The following is a 26,854-nucleotide window of genomic DNA, read 5'->3' as shown; positions in this document are numbered from 1 at the left end:
TGAAAGGAAGCAGTGGTGCTGATGGTTATTGACATGTATAAGTCAGTATCCCTGTGACTGATGGAGGAGAGAATACACAAAAGAATTAGAAGAGGTTTCAGAGATGTCCTTATCGTAGTACCTAGATATGTTCAAATTGCCAGTTTGCTTTTGAAGTGGACTTAGGAATATTACCCTCTCTGTAGCTGAAGGACTTGTGATAACTGCACACAGCATGTGGAGACAAAAGCCAACATCAGTGCTTTGATAGGAAGTCTGTCACAATTACTCAAGTGTGTGTCTTCTTTGTGATTCTCACAAGTAAGTATCTGTAAACCCTATAGTGTGATTAAATGGGAAAGTAGATACTACATAGATAGAAGATAGTAGCAGTTATTGGAAGAGAGAGATGTTAGAAAATATCCAGTCTAACCTCTGGTTATGTAGGAGAAGAAAAGGAGCCCAAAGTCTTAGATGTGCCAGATAAGAGAAAGGAAGATAAGAGGTAGAGACAAACAACTTCCTTTATCATAAAATCAGTCACACTTTATTGTAATGACTTACATGTCCATATTCATCCAGCACTCTAATAAGCAAGACTCTGTGTCAGTCTTAATCATTGCCATATCCCTGTACTTAGTCCAATGTTTCTCAGAAATGAGTATATGAATTGACGAGCAAATGAATGTTCAGTATTAACCTGGGGAAGGTTCTTGCTGAACCTCACTCTCATCCTCTGAAAATGGGGATAATAATAACTACCTCTTAGAATGTTATCACAGGAAAACAAAATAATACATTAAAAGTGCTTAGCAGTGGGATTACCTGGGTGACTCAGGCAGTTAAGCATCCAACTCTTGATTTTGGCTCAGGTCATGATCTCAGGGTTCAAGGGGTGAAATCCATGTTGGACTCTGTGCTCACAGCTCAGAGCCTAGAACCTACTTCAGATTCTCTCTCTCTCTCTGCCCCTCCCCTACTTGTGCACATTCATTCATTCATTCATTTTCTCTCTCTCTCTCTCTCTCAAAAATAAATAAACTTTTAAAAATGCTTAGCAGTGAACTTTATGCAAAGATTTTTATATTAATAGGATGAGTGAATACATACGAAAATGAAGCCAAATATAAGGAAAATACCTGTTTCTCCACAAACTTCAACTACAACACTGGGAAGAATAAGGAATGCTTTTGACTTACCCTCATCTAATGACTCACTTAGAAAGAAAGAAAGGAATATGAAACAAAACTCCCGAACAGTACAGAACTTAAAAAACAATTACAAAGTATTTGTTAAAGGGAAAATCGTTGTTCAAACTACTTCAAAGAATATAATTCTGCTCTTTATTGAGCACAGCAGTACCTGACAAAATCCTGACTTCTGCTTCGTTTCCTGTTCTTGAGCTGGCTGGATTCCGGGCTAAGCATCGATAGATTCCAGTGTCCCCAGGTTGAAGTCTGCTGATCTGCAAGGCTCCAGAGGGCAACACCACCACTCGGGAATCACCTGGGATGGGAATCAGGTCTTGTTGGTTTTTTTGCCAATGTATTGTTGGCATAGGCTCCCCAATAACCTCACACTTGAGTAGCACTGTGTCTCCCATAAAGGCTGTGACAGATTCTGTCTGTGATAGGAACCTCAGTGGTCCTAGGGGAAAAACAAAGAAGGAAGGACAAATCTTTCAGATAAGGTACAATAATCACTAATAAAAATAATCACACCTGTACTCTTTGTAGAAAATTGTATTTTATATTTTGTCCAATTTCATCTCCTTTGCTCTTTATATTTTATGCATCCGACATTACAATAGTTTCTGTGGCTAAAAAATTGATAAAGATGTTGCCATTAATCTCTAGAAGCTTACTATTTTGTTATTATTCATTCATAAAACAGTCTTGTAAAATAAACACAGTAGGCAAGGTCATCTTAACTTTAGACATGAGGGAACTGAGGTTCAGAGACATAAAATTCCACAATTCTGCAAATAAGACCTGGTTCTTTTGAATCCCAGTCCTTTGTGCTTCCTAGTACATGGCTTTGGACAAAGGACTATGAAGTTATGGGGATTCATGAAGGACTGGCCATCCTCCTTAGCCTAGAGCAATTTCAAGAAAGATGGGGGACATTAACCACCAATTGCAATAACAGAAAACACTCTCATAGGAGTTGACTGCTTAAGGTAAATGATCATCAGTATTTTCAAGTTATGGTTGTGTTATACTGAGAAAATGAATTAGACTAGTTTGTGTTTCTAGCTTGGCTGGGCCACCTACTCTGTACGAGTTCTTTGGTAACTTGTTTCATTTCTATGGGCTATAATATGGGATAAGAGCCAACTCAACTCACACAACCACTGTGATGTCCATATTCAATAACAGGTGAAAAAGATGCAATCATATGGATGATTAAGCAAATGTAGGGGAAAAAAGAAATGACAAAAGTAAAATTAATTAATCATTACTGAGCATGAACGCAGTGAAAGGAGCCTCCTCCATCATGATGTACATGAGAAGGGTAGGAAATATTTTGATTCTGCCCTCTTGAATCCCCTTCTTGTGAACAGATGGATATTTATGACCACAGTGCTTTGACCATGAAAACTTTTAAAAAGTGATTACAAACACATTTGAATGAATTATGCCATCACTGATACAACATTGGAGATTTTATTTTGCAGTTAATTTCATTAAATAATTTTAAATTCTTTGACTCAGGTTTCGTTCATTACAGTTATATTCTAATATTTTTATTTTCATTTTAATCTTACTGGAATTGTCTTCATTGTGTGTGTATTTCACAATAAAATTTAACTCATTCATCATTTACCTCAAGTTTTTCTGATCATATTTTATGTTACCATGATTTTTGTAATTTTATAGATTTGTTTTAACCAAGTCAAAATTTTCTAGGTCCAGGTCCAAATTTTAACAATAAATTTTCCATCAATATGTAGTCAGTAGCCAATTCTACTTGTGCTCAGTTTGAACTATTAGTTTTATTTTTTGGTCTATTAATTCTTACAAACTAACTTTCCCTACAATATGATAAAATTTTTGTTTCAGTCAAAAGGGGAAAGGCAAGATGACTTACTTAAAACATCATAATTTAATATGGGAAACAATCAGAAAGGCTGTAGAGAAGGCGCCTTCCCTAGGTGACAGTGGAATTTCATATTTCTTTCAGGGATTAGAATATTTGAACTGCCAGATAACTGAATCTAGGAAATAGGAAATTACATCAATATTGCATGTGGAATAGGTAGAAGCTGCCAAAGGTGGTTTATCACTCATTATATCTCCACTCACATTAACAGGCCTGCAGATCTATAGAGGCAATATTAAGTTTGTTCTTTAGTAAGAATGATTAACCCTAGACCATACAGAACCATTCATACTTGTGGAAATATTAATTTATCAGTCAAAATGTATCCCACACATAAGGTACTAAAATTACTCATCTGGATCCCCAGTTAGGGCTCTGAAATCTGGATGCCTGGATTTGGTTACCTCAACACTACAAATATATCTACAGGGGGTGCCAGCTGCATGCATAATTCTATTTTTATTTAGTATTCAGAATTAATCTAGAACTATGCTGGATTAACCGCTGAGTAAAGAGACCAAAAGGATTCTGCTAACTTGTGTCCTGGCTAAAGAAATTGTTCAAAGTCCAATTTCTATACTCCTTGTAGTGTAGTGTCTAAAGTCTATTCAAAAGACGTACATTAACCTATAACCAATTGGCTAAAATGTAGATTTAAAGCATGTAATTAAACAGAGAATGGCTTGTATACACTACACAAGGCAAAACTGCAATGAATAGTTAGCCGGATGTTGTGAGGGTTTTGTTTTTTTTTTTTTAATTTAATCATTTTCTTCTTGGCCTCTACTTCTAGTATTTTGTTTTGTAGTTAAGGAAATATGGTTGGGAATAATTTATCTACACATACAAATTATATTATTTATGCAACACAGGTAAGAATAAAATATTTTGAATAAGTTGATAAAAATATCTGGATACTTATGTATATTCAACTATATGGTCTTATATAAGTTATATACATTAGATAAAATTCGCAATACTTATTTTACATCTAAATGTGGTGATCCAAAAACCCATTTACTAAATTCTCAAGTATAGAATAAAATATTAAATGAAAGGGCATAAGCATACCTTAGGGATATGGTGGGTTCAATTCTAGAACACCATAATAAAGTGAATATTGCAATAAAGTAAGTAAAATGAACTTTGTTTTGCTGGCTCATATAAAAGCTATGTTTACACTATACTGTAATCTATTTAGTGTGCGATATTATTATGTAAGATGCTTTAATTGAAAAGTACTTTATTGATAAAAAAAAAATGCTAAGCATCATCTGGGCTTTCACCAAGTTGAAATCTTTTTCCAGTAGGAGGGTCTTGCCTCGATGTTGATGGATGCTGACTGATCAAGGCGGTGGCTGCTGAAAGCTGGGGTGGCCGTGGCAATTTCTTAAAATAAAACAACAATGAAGTTTGTTGCATTGATCAATTGTTAGTTTCACAAACAATTTCTCTGTAGCATGTGACGCTGTTTGATAGCATTTTACCCAGAGTAGAACTTCTTTCAAAATTGGAGTCTGCCCTCTCAAATTTTGCTGCTACTTTTTCAACTAAGTTTATGTAATATCCCAAATCCTTGATTTTCATTTCAACAATCTTCATAGCAGTGAAGACCAGGAGTAGAATGCATCTCAAGAAACTACTTTCTTTGCTCATCCATAAGAAGCAACTCCTCATCTGTTGAGTTTTATCATCAGATTGAAGCAATTCAGTCATATCTTCTGGCTCCACTTCCAAATCTTGTTCTCTTGCTATTTCCATCAACATCTGCAGTTACTTCCTCCACTGAAGTCTTGAACCCCTCCAAGTCATCCATGAGGGTTGGAATCAACTTCTTCCAAACTCCTATTAATGTTAGTATTTTGACTTCTCCCCATGAATCATAAATATGCTTAGTGGCATCTAGAATGGTGAATCTCTTGTAGAAGAGATTGACTCTGCCCTATTGTATCAGAGGAGTCACTATCTATGGCAGATTTGGCCTTACAAAATGTATTTCTTAAATAATAAGACTGGGAGGTCAAAATTACTCTTGATCCATGAGTTGCAGAATGGATATTGCGCTAGCAGGCATGAAAACATTAATCATATTGTGCATCTCCACCAGGGCTGTTAGGTGACCAAGTGCATTGTCAAAGGGTAGTAATATTTTGAAAGGAGTTTTTTTTTTCTGTGCAGAATGTCTCAACAATAGGCTTAAAATATTTAGTAAACCATGTTGCAAACAGATATGCTGTTATCTAGGCTTTGTTGTTGCATTTACAGAGCATAGGCAAACTAGATTTAACACGATTCTTAAGAGCCCTATGATTTTCAGAATGGCAAATGAGCACTGGCTTCAACTTAAAGTTACCAGTTACATTAGCCTCTAACAAGAGAGTTAGCCTGTCCTTTGAAGCTTTGACTTCCCCTCTCTAGCCATGGAAGTCCTAGATGGTATCTTCTTTCAATAGAAGGTTTTTTTTTTTTGTCTACATTGAAAATCTGTTGTCTGTTGTAGCCTTCATTAATTATCTTAGCTAGACCTTTTGGATAACTTGCTGCAGCTCCTGTATCATCATTTGCTGTTTCTCCTTGCATTTTGATATCATAAGAAAGGATTCTTTCCTTAAACTTCATCAACCAACCACTGCTAGCTCCAAACATTCCTTCTGCAGCTTCTTCACCTCTCTCAGTCTTCACAGAATTGAAGAGACTTAGGGTCTTGCTCTGGATTAGGCTTTGACTGAAGAGAATGTTGTGGCTGGTTTGACCTTCTATCCAACTGCTAAAACTTTCTCCCTGTTGGCAGTCAGGCTGTTTCACTTTCTTATCATTTGTGTATTAACTAAAGAAGTACTTTCAGTTTCCTTTAAGAACTTTTCCTCTACATTCACAATCTGGCTGATTGTTTGGGGCAAGAAGCCTTGCTTTTGGCCTGTCTTAGATTTTGATATACCTAACTTACTAAACTTAGTAACTTCTAGCTTTGGTTTTAAAATGAGACATGAATGACTTTCCCTTTAACTTCAACACTTAGAGGCCACTAGAGGGTTATTCATCATCTAATTTCAATATCTTTGTGTCTCAGGGAAAAGGGAAGCCCAAGGAGAGGGAGAGGATGTGGGAATGGCCTGATGGTGCAGCAGTCAGAACACACAGCATATTTATAGATCAATGTTTGATGAGCGTGGTTCATGGCACCCCAAAATAATTACAATAGTAACATCAAAGATCACTGATCACAGATAAGCATAACAAATATAATGATAATGAAAAAAGTTTGTAACATTGTAAAATTACCAAAATGTGACACAGAGACACAAAGTGACCAAATGCTGTTGGGAAAATAGGGCCAAAAGACGTGGGTGACACAGGATTGCCACAAACCTTCAATTCGTAAAAAAAATATACAGTATCTATAAAGCCCAATAAAGCAAATTACAATAAAACAAGGTATGCCTGTACTCAAACTTATACTCAACAACAGGTTCCTTTATGTAAACTTCAACTAGCTGGAAGAATCATACACAGGACATAAAATTGTATGTTAATATAATTAGACTTAATGAAATTGGCTAATATTCCACATGTTTTTTCAGTATGCACTCTATGATGATTTCAGATTTTAATAAACAAGGTCAGAATCGCATCCGATTTAAAATTTAATGATGTAATAATGTTTGAAACTTTCAAATAGTTGATTATTTGACACAGTGAGAAATTATAAACCTAATTTGTAGCTTTTTCTTTTTGTCTCTGCAAAGCAAACCCAGCACATCAAAAAGCAATTGTAAGTTTACAAGGCTCTCTATGGCTTAAACTAATGCTCCCAATATTGTACCGAATTCTAGCACTCACATCTCTTGGTGCTGTAACAACCCAGAAACAGTATTAAGAGAAGAAGTTATAGGCCATCACCTCAGTACTATATTTTCAAGGCATGAGTATGAGCATGTAGTAATGAACATTAAACTCACTGTAACTCGTAAGAATGAAATACAGTATTTTTGGAAGAGCCATTTAATGCTCCAAGGCAATACAAATGATTCCCATGTTTCATTCATAGAGAGATACAAGTATAATTTTAACTACATTCTCATGAAAAATAGCTACCTGATCCACAAGAGCCTTTTTTTGAAAAAAAAAAAAAAAAAAAAAGTTTGGCTTAGACACATCTGATCCACTGTAATCAAAGCACAAGTGGTCTTCTTACCTCTACTCTTTTCTTGTCTTAATACATTCCAAACATAGTAAAAGGTCAGTGTTCTCACATCACCAAAGTTTTTGCTTTACTTAAGAAACTCCAATCTCCTCCAAATTTTCCAGTATATTCTTATACCCCAGAAGCTGGTACCCAAGAATATAGCACAAGGCACCTTTTGGGCTCAACTTCCACAACTCCTATAAAACAATTCCTGATCTATTGAACTGGTCTACTCCCTAAAGCTGGCTTCCTTTTAATTGTGTTTCTCATATCTCCTCTAAAAACCAAAACCAAAACCAAAACAAAACAAAACAAAAACCTCTATCCTTACATCCACCTATCAAAATTGTGGTTATTCTTAAGGTACTGATTCAAGGAGCACCTGGGTGGCTCATTCCGCTAAGCATCCAACTCTTGGTTTCGGCTCAAGTCACAATTTCACGGATCATGAGACTGAGCCCCCCTTTGGGCTCTGCACTGTTGGCATAGTTGGAGCATGATTGGGACTCTCTCTCTCTCTCTTTCTCTCTCTCTCTGCCCTTCCTCTACTCATCCGAGTGCACTCTCTGTCTTTCTAAATAAATAAATAAATATTTAAAAAGTTAAAAAGCACTGACTAAAAAATTTTCCTTTTCTCTAGTCTTGCTTACAGGAAATCATCTCACAAATCTTTGGAATTTTTACAGCACTGATAACTTACAGATAATATGACAATATCAGTTGTACCAATAAAAGCCCAAAAAGTGTTTACATATTTGTATATGTGAGGGTTTTCTTTGAGGGAGGATATTTTATTTTACATCTCCAGAGTATGTCAAATATCTACAAAATACACAAATATTTGTTGAGGTTCTATGTGACTCTAAATGTTTAAAAAGAGCATTGCAGACATCCAGATGTTGATAACTGCATTTGAGTGTTGGTTCTATCACAATCTAACATACTCAGTGGCAGTCTGGGATGGTAAAGAACACACATGGGTGCCAGATTACCTAGGGTCACTTTATGCTTCACCATTTAACCAGCTCACCATTTAACCCGACTTCTGACAAGGTGCCAGCGTTACCATTTGCACTATCATAAATCACCTTACCTAATCCTCACAATAGCCCTATAACTGTGTCCCTACTTTACAGACAGAAGTAGAATAGGAGCAAAACTCATTCAAATGTTTACATTATGTACATTAATTTTTAGTATTGAATTATTATACTTCTTAACACACCTTATTTTCCCAACCCATGGTAATGTCTCAAGGGGAGTTTCTTCTATAGATCAGTACCCCTGCACTCCTCAACCCCCAAAGAGCCACGTAGTGCTGGGTAAACTCTGTTGTTTAGTAAGTACATTCTACCCTGGGTTGAATTCTCAGAGACCAACTTTGGCCTGAAATACTACACTATTAAAAATAGCATACAAACTTTTTTCAAAAAAACAAACGTATTTTTGGTACTTTCATGGAAGGCTTCCACTGTTAGCCTTGGTTCTGGGAAAGGCTGTTTCCAAGAATGAATTGCACTCAAGCTTTCAACCTTCCTACTTAGTCTGGCCCAGGATGCTTCAGCAGTTTTAAATCATCTAGCCACACTGGACTCGCTGGAAGTGTTCCCTACCAGTGAACTTGCAGGTTCACATAATATCTGTACCTATGTGCATTAACAAAGGCCACCACTTATTCCGGAGGGATTCATTTGGGAACTATTAAAAGGAGAGAACATACTGCTTTGAATTTGGAAAAGTGAGACACGTATGGGAGCTTCATTTTATCCCCTGTCCTAGAAATGAGAAATACAGCACTTATAATTCAAATTTTATCGGTTCCTAATAGTCAGCAAAGGTGGCTGGGCTTCAGTATCAGAAATTTTACTGATGTCAACTACCCTAATTATAGTTTTACAGTAAGCCTTAAGTGTTGTTAGCAAGAGATACACAACCACTATGCAAGAACCGTGGTGAGATGGATTTCACCCTGTTTATTGTGGTTTTTGTATAAGATCCTTCAGTTTTCCTTTAGTACGAATTTTAACACTAAAAGGATTCATTAGGGGTTCACTTATATATGTTACTTTGTAATATTGCTCAAGGCCTTTAAACAGCCATAACTACAATTCTTTTCTAAAATGTTTACTACCTACCCATGCAAGGAGTGAAGGTTTTACTCTTTTAAGCCCTTCAGTAACACAGCACTTGAATACCTGGGATTTAACAATGCCAGTTCAGTACCAGAATTCTCAGTTCCTCAGAGAGGCCTCCCCCAAGCCTAGATAGACCCAATCATCTCTAGATGACTTTTTTGCACCATTTACTTCAATTGTAATTAATTAACTATGGAATTGATGTAATAACCATCTTCCCGGCTAATCCATAAATTCCACAAAAGCAGGGCTAGGCCTATTATATTGTGCACTCTGAGCACTTAGCACAGTGCATCGCATATGGTTGTCCATCAAATATTTCTGAATGAAAGAAAGATGCATTATCCACAAAATAATTTGTTTAGGCAAATATCATAGGGTCTAACCATTGGGAAGTCTAGGAAGGACATCAATGGCTAAGGAGGCATAAAGAGAAGGAGAAAGTATCTCTTCAGGGGGCATGATAAAGAGGAAAGTCTTATAAACATACATGAAGCCAAACCATAAAGGCTTTCATTTGAAAAGGGATTATGTTTGGGCAGCGGCAGGGGGCGGGTGGAGAGAAAAGAAGCTATGCCTAGTTCATCCATGAACTTTTTTACCTAGCCTCATAAGTTTAAACTGTAGACCAATGATATACATTTTAAATGAGATTTCCCCATCATCCTTCCTTCCAAATCAGTGTCCTTGGGAACAACGTTATCAGTGGTCCCCGGGCCAGCCCCTACCCAGCTGGGACAGCCTGGGCTATGGCTGCCGCCATCAATCAGATTCCAGCCAATACCTATTTCCTCAGGAGCTAGGCACACCAGTAACTGCTGGCTGTCACTGAGGCAGTAGAAATGTTAATAGCAAAAGCAGCAAACATTTTTCATTTAGGCTTTTCCTTTGTGATGCTAAAAAAATGAGGTAAAATATCACCATGGCAATGAATGAAAAGCTGCTAAATCTGCAGGGACATCAAAAGTGTTAGGCTCCCAGAATTAAAATAATGAGAACAATAGTCTCTCTGGACCCTTCCACCCATGCATACACACACCACACAGGCTAGGAGAAATCTTTCCATCGGATCCAGTCAGAAAGTTTGAATATCTTAGACATGCACTTTCATTCACTGAATTCTAAACTACTTTGGTTTTTAAGCAAAAGTAGAAATAAAGCATTTCACAGTCCAGGTTTATGCCAAGACTCTCTGCCTCTAGGGAGGCCTCCCTCCACCCGCACACCCCTAGACTGGGCCTATTCCTTTTTAAAAATTCTAATCTGAAAATGGCACATTCTTCTGATTTGCCCTCTAGCCTCTTTGGCAGACTATCAGGATCCCCATCTCCTCCTATGGAAGGTCTAATTATTAAGTAATTAAAATTCATTTAATAAAAAGAGACTTATCAATTGGGGGACAGACTTTGGGGTTGGAAACATGCCTCGCTTTTAAATATTCAGCAATGTGGTGATATTCTACACCTGCCAGAGAGCTGCTATAAATGCTTTGTTTGCTCCAAATTAAAGCCTCAAGGCTGTGTCCCTTCAAAGCCAGGACCTTGTTTGCCCTAGTTTAATTCGCAAATTAGCTGAGGGGAAGAAAATAGAGGTAATCCAAAGAGAAGTTCTCTAAATTTGGTCCTTCTGAGAAGCCCAAAGACCAAGAAAGGATTCTTAGAATTTGTTAAAAGCATATTTCTCCTGGTATGTCCCTCTGAGAGCTATCATTTTCCTTCCTCATTTTTGTCCCAGATTTTTGTTTCAGCTTCATTTTCATTGGCAGCATTACAGACTTCTAGGTAGTTGGCTAAAGAGCAGTTGGATAAATGTGGCATTGCAACACAAACCTAGTGAATATGTCTGGTGAGTGCCAGTCATACTCACCCAGTGTGTGATCTTATAAGAAATATCCATGTGGCTAATTAGTTGAACCTCAGAAGGTTGTTACAGAAGAAATATGAAAGGAAAAGGAAAATCATATAGGTGAATTACACAGTCAGTTTATCTGTCCAGGTCTGCAAGATCAGCACACAATAAACTCATCCTCTAGGTAAAAAATAGTTAAAGAGAAATGTCATAAAGTAAGTGTTTCTCAGAATCAGCTTTGAGGTCTGTCCACCATAAATGCTCTGAAGGATTGGTACTCTCCCTATCCTTGAAGACTAATTACACATAAGGCTTGGAAATAGATGGTCATTTTGGGTGTCCTGTAATCAAGAGCCAGTCTGAATGATGATCTATGATAATCTCACCAAGAGGCCCTGCTGGACTCTTGGCCTTCAAATCCATGGAGTATTTCAGGATTCTCCAAACCATGCTTCCTATTAACATCCCTAGGGCCTCTGGTAGCCTACATGGTGCCTTTATAAGAACCGGGAAAGTGTGATTTTTGAAGGAATTATGTTTAAAAATGTATTCCATAGGATCAGCCAACAATCCAGAGCTGGATTTCAGCTCCACACCCCAACTTTTCTCTAGAGACTGTTCTCAGCTATGAATTACACCCATGTACCCTCCGCCCTGCTCTTCCTGATCTCATTATCAGCAATCAATACATGTATGATTCAGCCCCTATATGTCTTTTGTTAACTTCAGGGTCAACAGCGGTAGATTTGGGAAGCATTTGTCTAGGTAGCATTTAATAGCTTTTCTTTCATCCACCTGAGTTATTATATAATATCTATTTCTCAGTACAAGGTTAAATAATGAAGAAAGCTTTACCACCTTTCCTCAAACTTGCATGTTATTGTCTTCTTGGATATAGATCCTTCATAAAATCTAATCACATTATATTGAATATCAATGTCATTATTCCACATGAAGATTAGAAATAATCCATTTTTATAGAAAGAGCTATATAGAGCAACCCCTGTATAGTAGTGGCTACTTTTCCTCTTAGCTGTACTGTCGTATCTTTGATGACTGAAACTGGTCTTTTATACATTATATATATATATACACACACACACACACACACACACATATATATATATATACATACAATTATATACATACAATTATATACAATATATATATATATACATACAATTATATACATATATATGTATATATACATATATGTATAGTATATGTATATATATGTATATATACAATTATACATTTATATGTATATACATTTACATGTATATACAATTATATACTATATATATATACATACAATTATATACACATATATGTATATATACACATATGTATATGTATATGTATGTGTATATATACATACAATTATATACATACAATTATATACAATACAATATATATATATACATACAATATATATACATATTATATATGTATATTATGTATATTGTATATACATAATATACATATTATATACATATGTATGTACACATACATATGTATGTATACATACATATGTGTGTATATATATAAATATTATAGCACTTTAATTCATTAATCTTGTAAAGATTTCAAAATGACAACTAACAATCCTTCTGAGAGTATGAATTACCTTTTTTTTTTTTTTTTAATATATGAAATTTATTGTCAAATTGGTTTCCATACGACACCCAGTGCTCATCCCAAAAGGTGCCCTCCTCAATACCCATCACCCACCCTCCCCTCCCTCCCACCCCCTATCAACCCTCAGTTTGTTCTCAGTTTTTAACCGTCTCTCATGCTTTGGCTCTCTCCCACTCTAACCTCTTTTTTTTTTTTTTCCTTCCCCTCCCCCATGGGTTTCTGTTAAGTTTCTCAGGATCCACATAAGAGTGAAAGCATATGGTATCCGTCTTTCTCTGTATGGCTTATTTCACTTAGCATCACACTCTCCAGTTCCATCCATATTGCTACAAAAGGCCATATTTCATTTTTTCTCATTGCCACGTAGTATTCCATTGTGTATATTAATTACCTTTGAACAGTAATATGGTTTTGTGCATCATAACAATTTAATCCAAGAACTCTGCTTCTAGGAATCTATCCATAAATATATGAAGGAAAAAGTTAGTTATGTAAAATGATTCAGTATATCATTATTTAAATGGTGAAGGATAGAAAATGGGCTAATTGTACAACTAATAATTGCTTAAGCAAATTATTGCATATCCACTGTTCTTAAAATTATACAACCATGTAAAATTATATTAATACACATTTTTAAAGGTGAGAGAAAATTATTTTTCTTTTTTCCTAAAATAAGCATATCTTAAATATACAAAACAAAATTTTGCTAATGATTCTAATGCTCTCTTCAGTGTATTATATTCAATTGCAAGCTACTATTCAAAAACATATTTCATGAAGAAATGTTTCCCTCCACAGGCATTGACAATAACTTTATTTTCATTCTCTACTTTGTAGATAAAATTCTTATTATAAAACCTGAGATTGGTTTATAATCAATAGTGAAAAATGAATAATTTTACAGAATTCAGGCTTAGGCTTCCCATCAAGCTTAAATCTCATTATGCATGGTTAATGAACGGTTACAACATTCATGAAAGTCGATTATGAATGTGGCTGATATTCGTTGTAACTACTTATAAATTGTACTTAATTGAAAGTAGGCAAATCATTCAAATAACAAAAAAAGCTCTAAAAGTTGTATAGTTTGTTTCATATCATGTCATTGTCATCACCCCTTTCTCTACTTTATTTAGATTCCCCTGATAACCCTGCCATGAACCCCTTCTACCACTGATTATATCACCTTATGGAGATTTCCAAATTATTCATTCATGCAGTCAATGTGATGACTAATTTTATATATGAACTTGGCTGGGCCACGGGATGCCAGCGTATTTGGTTAAAAAATACTCTGGGTGTATATCTGAGGATGTTCCTTGGGATGGGTTAACACTTGAATTGGTAGACTGAGTAAAACAGATTGGCCTCCCCAATGTGAGTTGGCCTCAACCAATCCACTGAAGCCCTAGGTAGAACCAAAAGGTAGAGTAAGAGAGAATTCACTCTCCGCCTGTCTTCAAGCTGAACGTTAGTCTCCTCATGCCTTCAAACTGAGACTCAGACTGGAACTTACTCCATCTGCTCTTTTGGTTCTCAGATTTTTGGACTCAAATTCAACCTACACCATCTGCTCTCCACGGTCTCTAGGTTGCCAAGTGTGGGTTCCTGGACTTCTTAGCCTCCTTAATCACATGAGTCAATCCTTTACAATAAGGAAACAGATAATCCTTGAAGAACATGGGGGTTAGGGGCACCAACTCCCTGCATAATCAAAACTTCATTTATAACTTTTGACTCCCCCAAAACATAATTACTAGTAACCTACTGTTGACCAGAAACCTTACTGATAACATAAACAGTTAATGAACATATATTTTACATCTTATACGTATTATATACCATAGTCTTAAAATCAAGTAAGGTGTAGAAAAGAAAATGTTACCAAGATAATTATAAGGAAGAGAAAATACATTTACAGTACTGCACTTCATTTATATATAAAAAAACAATCTGTGCATAAATGGATCCACAGAGTTCAAACTTACGATGTTCAAAAGTCATATATTCTACTGGTTCTGTTTCTCTGGAAAACTCAGACTAATATAATCTGTTCACATTCACTGGACACCTAATGTGTAGCAGGCATCATCCTACTTGCCTAAAGCATGAAATGACAAAATGAACATTAATACTAGCTTTTTCCTCAAACAGCTCATAGTCTGGTAAGGAGAGCAAACACATAAGAACAATCAATACTATATAAGTACACTGCACTGTGGAAGCAGAGATGAAGTAAGTCTTAGTAATGCCTGTTAGAAAAGGAATACTAAGAAAAGAGATCCAGAAATGGTGGAATATGAGCTGGGTCTTGAATAATGAATGACTTTTCAACAGGTACCCAAGATCCAAAAGGACATTCTCAACAGAGAAACAATATGGGGGAAAACAAAACAAAACAAAACAAAACAAAAAACAAAACAAAACAAAACAAAACACAGTGAATCTGAAGACGACAATATTTTTTAGAGATGGTAGGTAATTCAGTAAATAATGGAAAAGCGCTAACGCATCTCTCTAACTGGTTTTTTCTAACGTATAGAAGAGACTAGTATTAAAGAGAGCTTCTTTAATTTTATCATAGGTCATGTGTATTTGACTACAAAAGTACTATAAGCTCCATGAGAGCGGAATCAGTAACTCCTATGTCTGGTATTACTCCCCTGGTACACAGTGGCACTCAATAAATATTGATTTATCTCCATATTAATGAACAAAAAATAACAGTGGTGTTATATTAACACGTTATGTTATATAATAAATTATACTATTTTATATTTATGTTAACATACAGTCACTCCTCTGGATTATGGAAATTTAGAGAAGTATGAGATTCACATTCAGCATACCTCATGAGTGAAACATGACAAAGCCCCAGTAAGAGTGAATAAGTAGAAAAGCTTAGGAAAAGATGATCTTATCAGTTTCAAAGGTTATTGAAACAAGAGTCTATCTGGTTATGAGTGTTTCAAACTTTCAATTGAGCATATTATACAGGGGATTAAATAACCTTTTACTTGTCAATCTAGTAACTCACTTACTGTTGTTAGTACCAGTAGCATTTACAGAGTGTTTACTAGATACTGTATTAGTCATAGTAATATAAAATAGAGCCTTCGCATGGCTGTAAAGGGCCCTATGGAAGTTCCCTGACAATCTAGTTTTACTTGCTTGCTTGGACTTGGTAGGACCACCTTCCTCTCAGTAAAAATGATTTTTTTTCCTGTCAAAAATATGCAGCTGAGTCCTATATTCAGAACTTGTAGATACAGACCAAAAAAAAGGAGAAACCAAAATGAAATAAGTTTTCAATTCAAATAGGCAGCAGAGAGAGTAATGTTGCTTGATACCTTTATTTCAGTACATAACTGATTAAAATTAACTTGATAATAGCTAAGATTCACATCAAATATATCAAAATGATTCCCTTTTTTTCTCTCATAATTTAATAACTTTGTTTTTCCTCTCCACAAAATCTATCAGTAACATGAGAATCAAGAAACCCCAGCAAAAATAATAATTTAGATTAAAGGCTTCTGATAAATTTATGTAATTTTTATTTTGATTTGGAAGTACCTCCTGGGAGAAAATTGGAGCTAATGAAATACCTGTGCATGCCAGACATTTGCACAATGAAATATAAAGCCAAAGTATTTCAACTTAACTGCTGAATTTGTGTGAATTTCTACCTTCTCTACTGAGACCCTGAGCAAATAAAAACTTTTTAAAGAACAATCAAATTTTTGGTGGCTTAGCCCAGAGTAACCAAATATATCTGATACAATGAGTCATTCAAAAGGGAAAAAAAATGGAATATTTGACACCTACATTCATAGTTTGGGATATATCTCAGATTCATCTAAATCAAAGTCCACTACAAGTGTCTGAAATAATCATTTATTCAGACTTAACTGTTTTGCACTTATTCCCCAGTAATCATTTGGCTGTGAGAGAATTTCAGTAAATGTGAGAATGTTAAATCATCCTTCCTGAAAATCTTTCGGTTGTGGACTCATTCTCCTGGCCCCACATGTGTCATATTACTTGGACTAAGGAGTAAGATGAAAAAAGGGGCATGCATGAGTAGTCACAGGCACATTTTCCTCCTAATTCTAAGGAGCCCAGAGGTGGGGTCCAGGTGTATGTGGTAGGAAGTAAAATGTTCCTTCAGAATAGCTTTAAGCCTCGGACGCCTGGGCAGCTTAGTCGGTTAAGCGACCTACCAACTCTTGACTTGAGCTCAGGTTACGAACTCACTATATGTGAATTCAAGTCCCGCATCTGGCTTTGCACTGACAATACAAAGCCTAAGTGGGATTCTCTCTTTCCCTCTCTCTCTGCCCTTCCCCTGATCTCTTTCTCTCTCTCAAAAATAAATAAATGTTAAAAAAAAAGAATAGCTTTAAGCTTCAAGTATTAGCATACTTGCACAATTTTTATAGAATCAGCAATGATACTACTTCTAAGCTTGTGTATTGATCTTGCCAGATCTTAGGAACTATGAATGTAAAAAGAAGCATTAAAGTACTAAAAATATTTGTAAAAAACCAAACCAAAACCAAAACAACAACAACAAAAACATGGCTCTTTAATAGAGCATGATTTTGAAGAATGCTAGGCAAGAAGGAGCCTAGCAAAAGATTAGACTGGAGATGTAGGCAGGGGTAGATAATTCAGCTGTCTTATACCATCTCAGTAAGTTTGGACTTTATTTCAATGACATTCAGAAATTATTAAGAGATTCTGAACAAGGAAAATGCATGATTGCATATACATTTTTTTGAAGATCATTCTGGCTGTTCAGAGAATATTAGTAGGTGTAGGGTATTAGAGAAGGAAAAAGTAGAATCTGGAATCTTAGATAGAAATGTAATAGTAGGGGCATCTGGGTGGCTCAGTTGGTTAAGCACCCAATTCTTGATTTCAGCTCAGGTCATGATTGCCCAGATCATGGAATCCAGCCCCACCCAGGTTCTGCATTGACAGTGTGAAGCCCACTTGGGATTCTCTCTCTCCCTCTCTCTCTGCCACTCTCCAGTTCATGCTCTCTCTCAAAATAAACAAACATTAAAAAAAAGAGAAAGAAAAGAAATGCAACAGTCGTCTATGTGAAAGAAAATACGACTTGTGTTGGGAAAGGCAGAGCCCAGCATGCAGTCTCTTGACCCCACCAGGCTACATGAGAATGGGCCTAGGACCTTGAACACTTCCTTACCAAGAGATAAAGAGCCCATACAATTTGTGCTGAGTTTATAGCCTAGAATGAGAATAGTTTTCCCTTTTTCAGGCGCAAGGAATACTCCTTTGTTCTGCTTAAGTGTGTATGTAAGTGGCCTTCAGACACACTCGCAGCTCTGAATATCTAAGACTCCACAGACAAGGGATTAGCTTGCTGTGCAAGAGGGGTGCGAGTAGGCCAACTTCCCTGCATCAGCTGCCAGGGGACCCACAAGCCATGGGGTCTGACACCCAGGACTGGAGCTGAAATCGGTGACCACAGCATTGTTCTAACCACTGCTTGACTGTGTTGTGATTTCCTTGGCATCTCTGATACCAAGATGCAGTTGGCAGAGTATCTGGAGTCCTCCCCTGGGATTGATGACCAGTGCACAGTGTTCTGCTCCACAGCTTGGGCAAATGAGGTAGCAGTGGGAATGGAGAAAAAGAAAGAGCAGGTATATTTTGAGTCATGATTAAAAGGGCCTGTTGAAGCCGGAGTGTGGTTTATAAGGGAAAGGGATAAGTCAAAATGAGCTCAGGTCTCATAAAACATTTAGGTTGTGATGGGAGGAATTTTGCTTGGGTTAAAGTGAGTCAACTGTGGTGGTTTGGAAGAAAGTAACAACAACAACAAAAAGATACTTGAATAAGAGATGCTGTACTAAAAACTGAACTAAAGTAAGAGATAAGCTCAGTTACTGAACATAAATCTTGGAATCTCAAGAATGAAAAATCTAGAAAATGTGATCATCAAAGTTCCTTGCATTTATAAATTTATATAACTTTGTGATTTTATATTTAAACAACCTAATATCTAGTCAGACCTTACATTCATGCACCAACATTTAACAGAATTAATCTAATAGACACACTAGACACTGTTAAACATTAAAGATACAGAGGCAAAATAAGACATTTCTCATCATTGTCCAAATGGAGCTGCCAATCTAGTAACAGACGCAACACTCATGGTGTTTACCATGAATGTTTACCATGAATAGTCATAATAGAGGGCCTAAAAATAAGTTTGGAGATTTATGGTTGAGAGGAGACAATAAAATTTGTCCAAAGTTATAAAAAGCGACCAACTCAAGTTAATTTGAACTATAATAACAAGTAAACTATCTTATAATATATTGAGCTTTTTCATTAATTTAGATCACTTACCCTAATTTATTTTGACCTTGTAGACAGAACTCTTGTTCTTACTGGCTATCTAAAATACCACTATCTTAAAGTCATACAGCTTTCAACAGAAAGAAGATCAAAAGTATAAGTTTAAAACCGCTAGATTTGTTCTAAATGTTGCCAAGTTCTTTCAGTTCACTTTGAATTTTACTTTGTTTTGCCTGGGTGGCTCAGTCGGTTAAGTGAATTTTACTTTGTTTGAAGTAAACCCATTTTATGTATTTTACTCTGCCCTTGGCCTCAGCATTTGAGAATTTGAGACAGTCTTTAGAGTGATTTACAGATACTCCTACATCAGAATGGTGTCTAAGACACATATTGACATTTTACAGTAATCTCCATTTGTCCCTTCCAGAAATATGCTATTGAACTGAGTCTTAGATCTGGAGCCATCTAGGAAGATGCCATGAAGTCCATCAATCTGATGTCATCGTCTGATGACTGATGTGTGAGGTCCATCTTTAAGACAATGTCTCACCTGTAAATTTACCAAGGATTAACCTGATAAAACTTAAATTGGGGGAATCTCAGAGCATAGGTTATTTCCAAAATTTCTTATCAGATACGTACACAGGGAATATATTTTTCTTGGGTTTATGATATCATTTACTCTCATTTTAAGTCTGATCATATTGGTGAATGATTATTTTTGTTTTGTCCATTTAGGTAAAGAGCCATCAATTATCTTTATCTCCTATAACTTTCCTTTAATAACCATGTGTTATATTCTAAATGGCACTGAGCTCCTGAATATGGCTTTGTACTTTCGATCTACCTCCTCAGTTTTGTCACTCTCTGCTCTCCCCCTTCTTGTCTTATTTCTTTACATTTTTACACCTCATGAGGGCTGAGCCTTGGCTGTATTTGTTTACTGTTGTATTCTCAGTGTCTGGTACTTAGGCACCCAAATATTTGCTGAATGTTCAAGTAAAATATCTGAACCTAACTCAACTTTCTATATCCAAAACAAAACCATTTTTCCCTTTTCTCTTCTGATATCTCATTGATTTATTCTCAGTGGCACTCATTTCAACTACTTATGGGTATTGTTATTATATTTTTATGCATCCCTTTTTTTTAACTTTTTTTAATCTTTATTTATTTTTGTGAAAGAGAGAAAGAACATGCAAGCAGGGGAGGGGCAGAGAGAGAGGGAGACACAAAATCCGAAGCAGGCTCCAGGCTCTGGGCTGGCAGCACAGAGACCGATGTGGGGCTCGAACCCATGAAACACGAGTTCATGACCTGAGCCGAAGTCAGATGCTCAACCAACTGAGCCATCTAAGCACCCCTATGCATTCCTTCTTATATCCAATTAAATTTTAGATTGCTCAAGAATAGATATATTGCACTATTTTTTGTGAACATTCATGGCACAGTGTGTTACATACTGAAGACACTGAATAGTACTCTCCTTTCAAGTCTGATCATATTAAGAAGTGATTATTTTTGTTTTTCCCATTTAGGTAAAGAGCCATCAATTAAGGAAATTCTAAAACAGCTGGCTTCAAAAAATAATAAAATAAAATAAAATAAAATAAAATAAAATAAAATAAAATAAAATAAAATAAAAAGTAAGCTTCAGTTGATTCATTTCATCTTAAAGTTATGATGACTGGTCCTTTTCATTGCTGTGTATTTTAGTGGTGACTTCCATTTATGGGAAATTCTTATTATTATAGTGTAGAATTTATAACTTGTAATAATTTAGACCCTAAAGAATTATATTATCTATCTACCTACCTACCTACTTATTTATCTATAAAACCTAAAAGAATTGGGTTATCTTTGAAAGAGCTATCAAGAAAAAGTTATGTGAGCAAATTAATTGTGTACACCAGATTTATAGTAATGTCTACCTTTTTTTAAAGTAACCATTCCTGATTCAGAAATGTAGAAATTGGTTATGCATTTCTAACCTACTTAATAATCCCTGCTCTATACTGATGGCTTTGATGTCAATGGCTTTTTACTCTACAAATATTCTACAAGATTCTTGAAAGTAAAAATAAAACTTCAATTCCTTTGTATTCTCGTCTACCCAGCACAGTACCTTTGTAGTAGGTAGTCAATGGCTATTGGTTGATTGAATATTGAAAAACTGATCTTTCATCTGTATTACTTCTACAGAATTTCTATCTTCCAATAATCATCATTTCCAGAATTTTTAAGTGGTTTTAGGAAAGGGAGTAAGAAGATAAATCTTAGATTCATCACTTAAAGGTGGAAGAGGTTTTAGAACCCAAATAAATCCAATTATTTCATTTTATGGAAAAATATGCAAATATAAGCAATTATACAAAATTAATATTTTTTACACAAATATATAAAATTAATAGTTATACCCCATCCCCAATTTTCCCCCAATTTTTATCTATGAGAGTTTCTCTACATCTGAATGCGTGTCTATATCTGATATATTACATATGTATACATGCGTGTTTATTTGCATGCTTAATAAATGTGCATGTTTGTGTACGTATGTGTCTATATATGTATGTTGCATAGATACAGATACAGATATATAGAGAGGTGTGTGTGCATACCTATATACACACAACTATATTCAAATATACACATAGTCCCCCTATATCATGTGATTTTATGCCTACATATGCACACTTACTTTATATTATATTCATGCAAAAATGTAAGTTAATCATTGAAATGAGCAGAGAATTAATTAGGTAAAGCAATCATATTATAATAGTACATTGTTCTTAGTTGTTACAAATCAATTCTATCTTACATAACTGAAATGATTAATAGCTATTTCACTATTAATATATATCTATGTATGTGCCCTTTAAAAAACATAACACTTTCCCTAAGTGTTCCTTTCCACTAGCATTTTGTTATCAGAACTAAAATCTAAAAAATAAGCTTACTCCAATAATATCATTTAGAGATATGGCAATAATCTTATAAATCATGAACTTGTCTATAATACAGATTTTTTAATATGATTCAAACTCATGAGAGAAGATGACTTATTATTCACACTAAGCTGAACTGCTAATTTTCAGAGACAAACGCACCTGTGGAAAAAGAAATCATATCTTTAAATTGTATTATCCACTGACAAGACCACATACTGTTTTGTCCTTGTTGTTAATGCAGAAATCAGAGGGTGTAAATCTCTTCATCTTCCTGTCAGCACTTCTGGCCAGGGTGTTAATGGCCTGCAGCCAGGAAGTTGTATAGGCTTCCAGCCAATCAGCAACGAAACCATTTAATAGGCTTTCCAAACAGGAAGCACAAGTTGGGGAGGTGGGGGAGCTCATTGCTAATGCATTTAGATGAAAACATATTTTAAATCTGCAATTAAAACAAGGGACAAGAAATCTTCATCCTTTTTTGACATAAAGTGGATAGAAAATGCTTCATTTAAGCGAAAGGCTAATTTTACACTGAAAACACATTATCAGCATCTTAACAGGTTTCTTTTCAAAGGCTAAACCAAGTCTTCCCCTACCAAGATGAAAGGACTCTCCTTTCTCCAGAAGGAAGCATCAGAAAGTTCTCCTGCTTGCAAAAACCAACACATCTAAGGGCAGATGGTTTGGTCTAGTACAGAGGCTGTAAACTGTCTAATTCTGAGATAAATTGCATTGAACAGTCATGACCACATTAATAATGGCCAGTAACAGTTGGAGGAACTATACAATGAGGTTGTGGAAATGCATCTTTTGACATTCTTGGAGAAAAAAAATCAGAAAGTTGAGACAAAGAATTGCCTAAAATGTCTTGGCAGAGACATTCTCTGGTATCCACAAGGGTTGTATTATAAAAGCACTGGAGATTATATAAGTTTTCAGTAATTTATTTTAACATTTGTCAATGATGAGAGAAGAAATGATCATTGTGGGCAAGATATAAAAATAAACGTTTACACAACTAGTGTCTTTACATCTTAATTGCACAGTATTAAACTCTGAACATCTTTTCTTTGCCTTTTGATGGAACTATCTTCACAGTTAAAATGACCCAGGTTGAAAAAATACAATCTAAAGCCGTACACAACACAAAAGGTAGAAAATAACATGCTTGACTTTCCATTTCCACAAATAGATATTAATGCTAACTTTAAAATGTTAGCAGGGGGGTGCCTGGGTGGTTCAGTCAGTAAAGAGTCCAACTCTTGATTTCAGCTCAAGTCATGATCTCATGGTTCAGGAGATTGAGCCCAGCATTGGGCTCTGCTCTGACAGAGCGGAGCCTGCTTGTTATCTTCTCTTTCTCTTTCTCTCTCTACCATTCCCCCCACTCACACTCTCTCTTTCTCTATCAAAATAAATAAATAAACATTTTAAAAATTAGTAAAAAAAATACTAGAGGAAAAGGTAACACAAGGGTAGGTGAGCCTGCATTGATTAGACCTACAAGTTCCAGAGTAAGAACAGGATTTAGATAAAAGCACAGAGAATCTATAAAGGGTTAACTAAATTTTAAACTCAGAGTTGGTTTTGGGGCATCTGGGTGGTTCAGTCAGTTCAGGGTCCAACTTTGGCTCAGGTCACGATGCTTCATAAGTTCAAGCTCCGTGTAGGGCTCTGTGCTGACAGCTCAGAGCCTGGAGCCTGCTTTGGATTCTGTGTTTCTCCCTCTCTCTGCCCTTCCCCCATTCACTCTCTGTCTCTCTGTCTCTTTCTCTCTCTAAAGTAAATAAATATTAAAGAATATTTTAACTAGAGTCAGTTTTGCAATGCCTGTTGCAAATTGCTGTCTGACTCATAATCTTGGTTTTTTTTTTTTTTGCATTTAACATGGGTGTGGCCTCACATACATTTACCATGGTCCCTCCTCTCCAATCTAGTCCCACTCAGATTGTGCTAGAATAGCCTAGGAGTATATCTTGAAACAGAAAGTTTCTGGCAGGGGTCAGCAAACTATACCCTGCAAGCCAAATCTGGCCAACCATCTGTTTTTGTGAAGCCCTCACGATAAGAATGATTGAACAAAATAGTAAGGGAATATTTTCTGACACGTGAAAATTACATGAAATTCAAATATCCGTATCCATAAAACAAAGTTTAATTGGAACATAGCCATGGCCATTTGTGTACCTATTGTCTACGACTTCTTTTAAGCTACAGTGAGAGTTGAGTAATTGTAGCAGTGACTGGATGGCCTGCAAATCCAGAAATATTTACTATTTGGTCTTTTAGAAAAAAAGTTTGATTCCCATCTATGGTAATGTTGGCTCAGGAGTGCTAAATGAATTAGTCAATTTCATGTACAGTTGGTCAATGTGGTTGGGGAGGATAATCCACCGATATGGAACAGTTAATGTGTGTGATCAATTGCACAAAAATGATCACTTAATACCTTAACATTCCATGTAGACACAGCCACAGAGGGCACCTGCTCATTTTAAATGCAACTTTTATGAAGACAATAAAAAAGGTAGAAGGAAAAGGGAGCAAAACTTTGTGAAACAGCTTTCTTGCACTTTCTTTTAGGTCCAATTTGATTTCTACAGATATTTAGCTGGCAACAAGTAATATAGTATTTATGTCAGGGATCGTAGAATTTTGTAGAACCTGATATTAGAGAAGTGTAAAGTAAGGGAGCCCTTTTCAGGACCTTTCCCTCAAAATTTCAGCAGCTTTTCCTCCTAAGTCTTCCGTGTGACATAAATGCAAGATAGGATTCTAATGTGATGAGTTTGTGCCTTGGTGGGTGTTACAAGTTCTATAGCTAAAATTGTTTGTTTCTACTTACATTCCCATATATCCACTTCCTTTTGAAGTGCTTTCAGATGTTCCAGTACATTAATTTATGTATCTAACCAGTATTTATCTACTGGTAAATGTATCACATCTACTATGTGTTAGATATTGCTCTAGGCCCCAAGAAAAGAGTAATAAACAAAAGAGATAAAAATATCCTTAGTAAAAGTTATACTTTTATGAAGGGAATCAGATAATAAACAAATAAAAAATAAAACTTAAGTATACGAGAAGGTAAAGACTATAATAGGAAAAAATAAATCAGGAAAAGGAGTAAAGTGAGTGGAAGCTAGGAGCCCTGGTGATTGTATATAGGGAGTTCAGGAAAAGCCTGATGGAGAAAAGACCTCAAAGAGGTGAGGGGCTAGGTCATGAGGCTTTGTAGGACAAAACACAGTAAGCAAAGGCTCTGAGGTGGGGCACCTGGGGGACTGCACATGAACAGTCCTATAGAGGATATAACACTGAATCAGCCCCAATGCCTACTCTAAAGGTCTTTTCAGGTGAGGAAGAGGGATAAAGTCAACTGAGGTTTCTAATCCAAGGAAGAAAGTATGTTGTGCTGTATGAGAGAGAGACACAGATAGCAAAGTGCCAGACAAGAAAGTGATTCTTTCAGGTTCAGGAAACAGAAAGGGTCTTGTGACAGGTGGATTGTACAGATTGCTTGAAATGGTGGCTATGAGACAGGTGGAAGGAGGCATGAGGAAAGCTTGTAATCAGAAAATGCTGTGCAACACCATAACCAGTGAGGGGTACAAGTCTGTGTGCATTGAAAAATGAAGGGAATGAGAGAGAAACATTAGGGAACAGAACGGAAAATCAAAGGGGAGAGGGAGGAGTGAGCTGGTGGAATCACGGAACTTGGGGGAGAGAGTGTGAGTTTAATCTCATAGACACTTGGCACAGATGTATATTCCATGGCTGTAAAACTGGGGTAAAATACTCAGGAAACAGAATAATTAACATTATGATTAATATGTCTTTTAAATGTTAAAATGGTGTGTGTGTTGGGGTGACAGGGCATGAGAAAACAGATTTATAAGTAAATATAAAACAATATTTGCCTCTAAATTTTTCAGTAATCTCATAATTTTTATTGACTTTACCTTGGAAAATCCTGCTATATGTCAGTCATATTGGACTATAAAGATGACCAAAACTTTCCTGGAATTTAATGTTTTGGCCAGAAACACATACACACAGATCTACACACACACACACACACACACACACACACACACACACACACACACACACAATGTTTTGGCCAGAAACACATACACACAGATCTACACACGCACACACACACACACACACACACACAATCACTTCCTCTAGACCAGTGGATCTTACCTGAGGGTGATTTTGCTCCCCTGGGAGACACTGGAAATATCTGCAGACATCTCCCCACCTCACTCCCAGTTGTGACAAGCATGTACTGCTTGTGACATTTAGTGGGTGGAAGCCAAGAATGCTGCTAAATCTCCTACCATACACAAGGCTTCCATCCCCCACCTCCCACACAACACAGAATTATCTGGCCCCAAAGTCAATAGTACTGAGGTTGATCTAGACCAATCCACATCAAGGCATTAGTTTTAAGGGTAAATTTACCAGATAAAATACATCCAGTTAACTTTGAGGTTAAATAAACAATAAGTGTTTCGTAGACTTATGTCCAACACAGTATTTGGGATGTTCTTATGTTAAAACATTATTCATTGTTTATCTGAAATTAAAATTTAACTGAGCATCCTGGATTGTTGTTGTAGTTTAGTTTAGTTTTGTTTTGTTTTATCTGGCAATGCTGCTCCAGGGAG

The 26,854-nt window shown here is 36.0% G+C and overlaps 1 protein-coding gene across 1 annotated transcript in view; it reads right to left on the bottom strand.

Moving 5' to 3' along the window:
- DCC (DCC netrin 1 receptor) overlaps positions 1–26,437 on the bottom strand; it is a 631,926-nt gene extending 605,489 nt beyond the window's left edge. Inside the window, exons 1-4 of the mRNA XM_042961575.1 lie at positions 26,388–26,437; positions 22,395–22,617; positions 4,368–4,470; positions 1,342–1,626 (exon numbers count right to left, since the gene is read on the bottom strand). Coding sequence (XP_042817509.1) covers positions 1,342–1,626; positions 4,368–4,470; positions 22,395–22,617; positions 26,388–26,437 — 661 coding nt within the window. The remainder of the gene's footprint in view (positions 1–1,341; positions 1,627–4,367; positions 4,471–22,394; positions 22,618–26,387) is intronic.
- Positions 26,438–26,854: the final 417 nt, after the last annotated feature.

This window comes from Panthera tigris, chromosome D3 (assembly GCF_018350195.1).
Source record: "Panthera tigris isolate Pti1 chromosome D3, P.tigris_Pti1_mat1.1, whole genome shotgun sequence".
In the NCBI taxonomy this organism is placed as follows: Eukaryota; Metazoa; Chordata; class Mammalia; order Carnivora; family Felidae; genus Panthera; species Panthera tigris.
The sequence above is the reverse complement of the archived record's forward strand: the minus strand, read 5'-3'. Positions and strand labels throughout refer to the sequence as shown.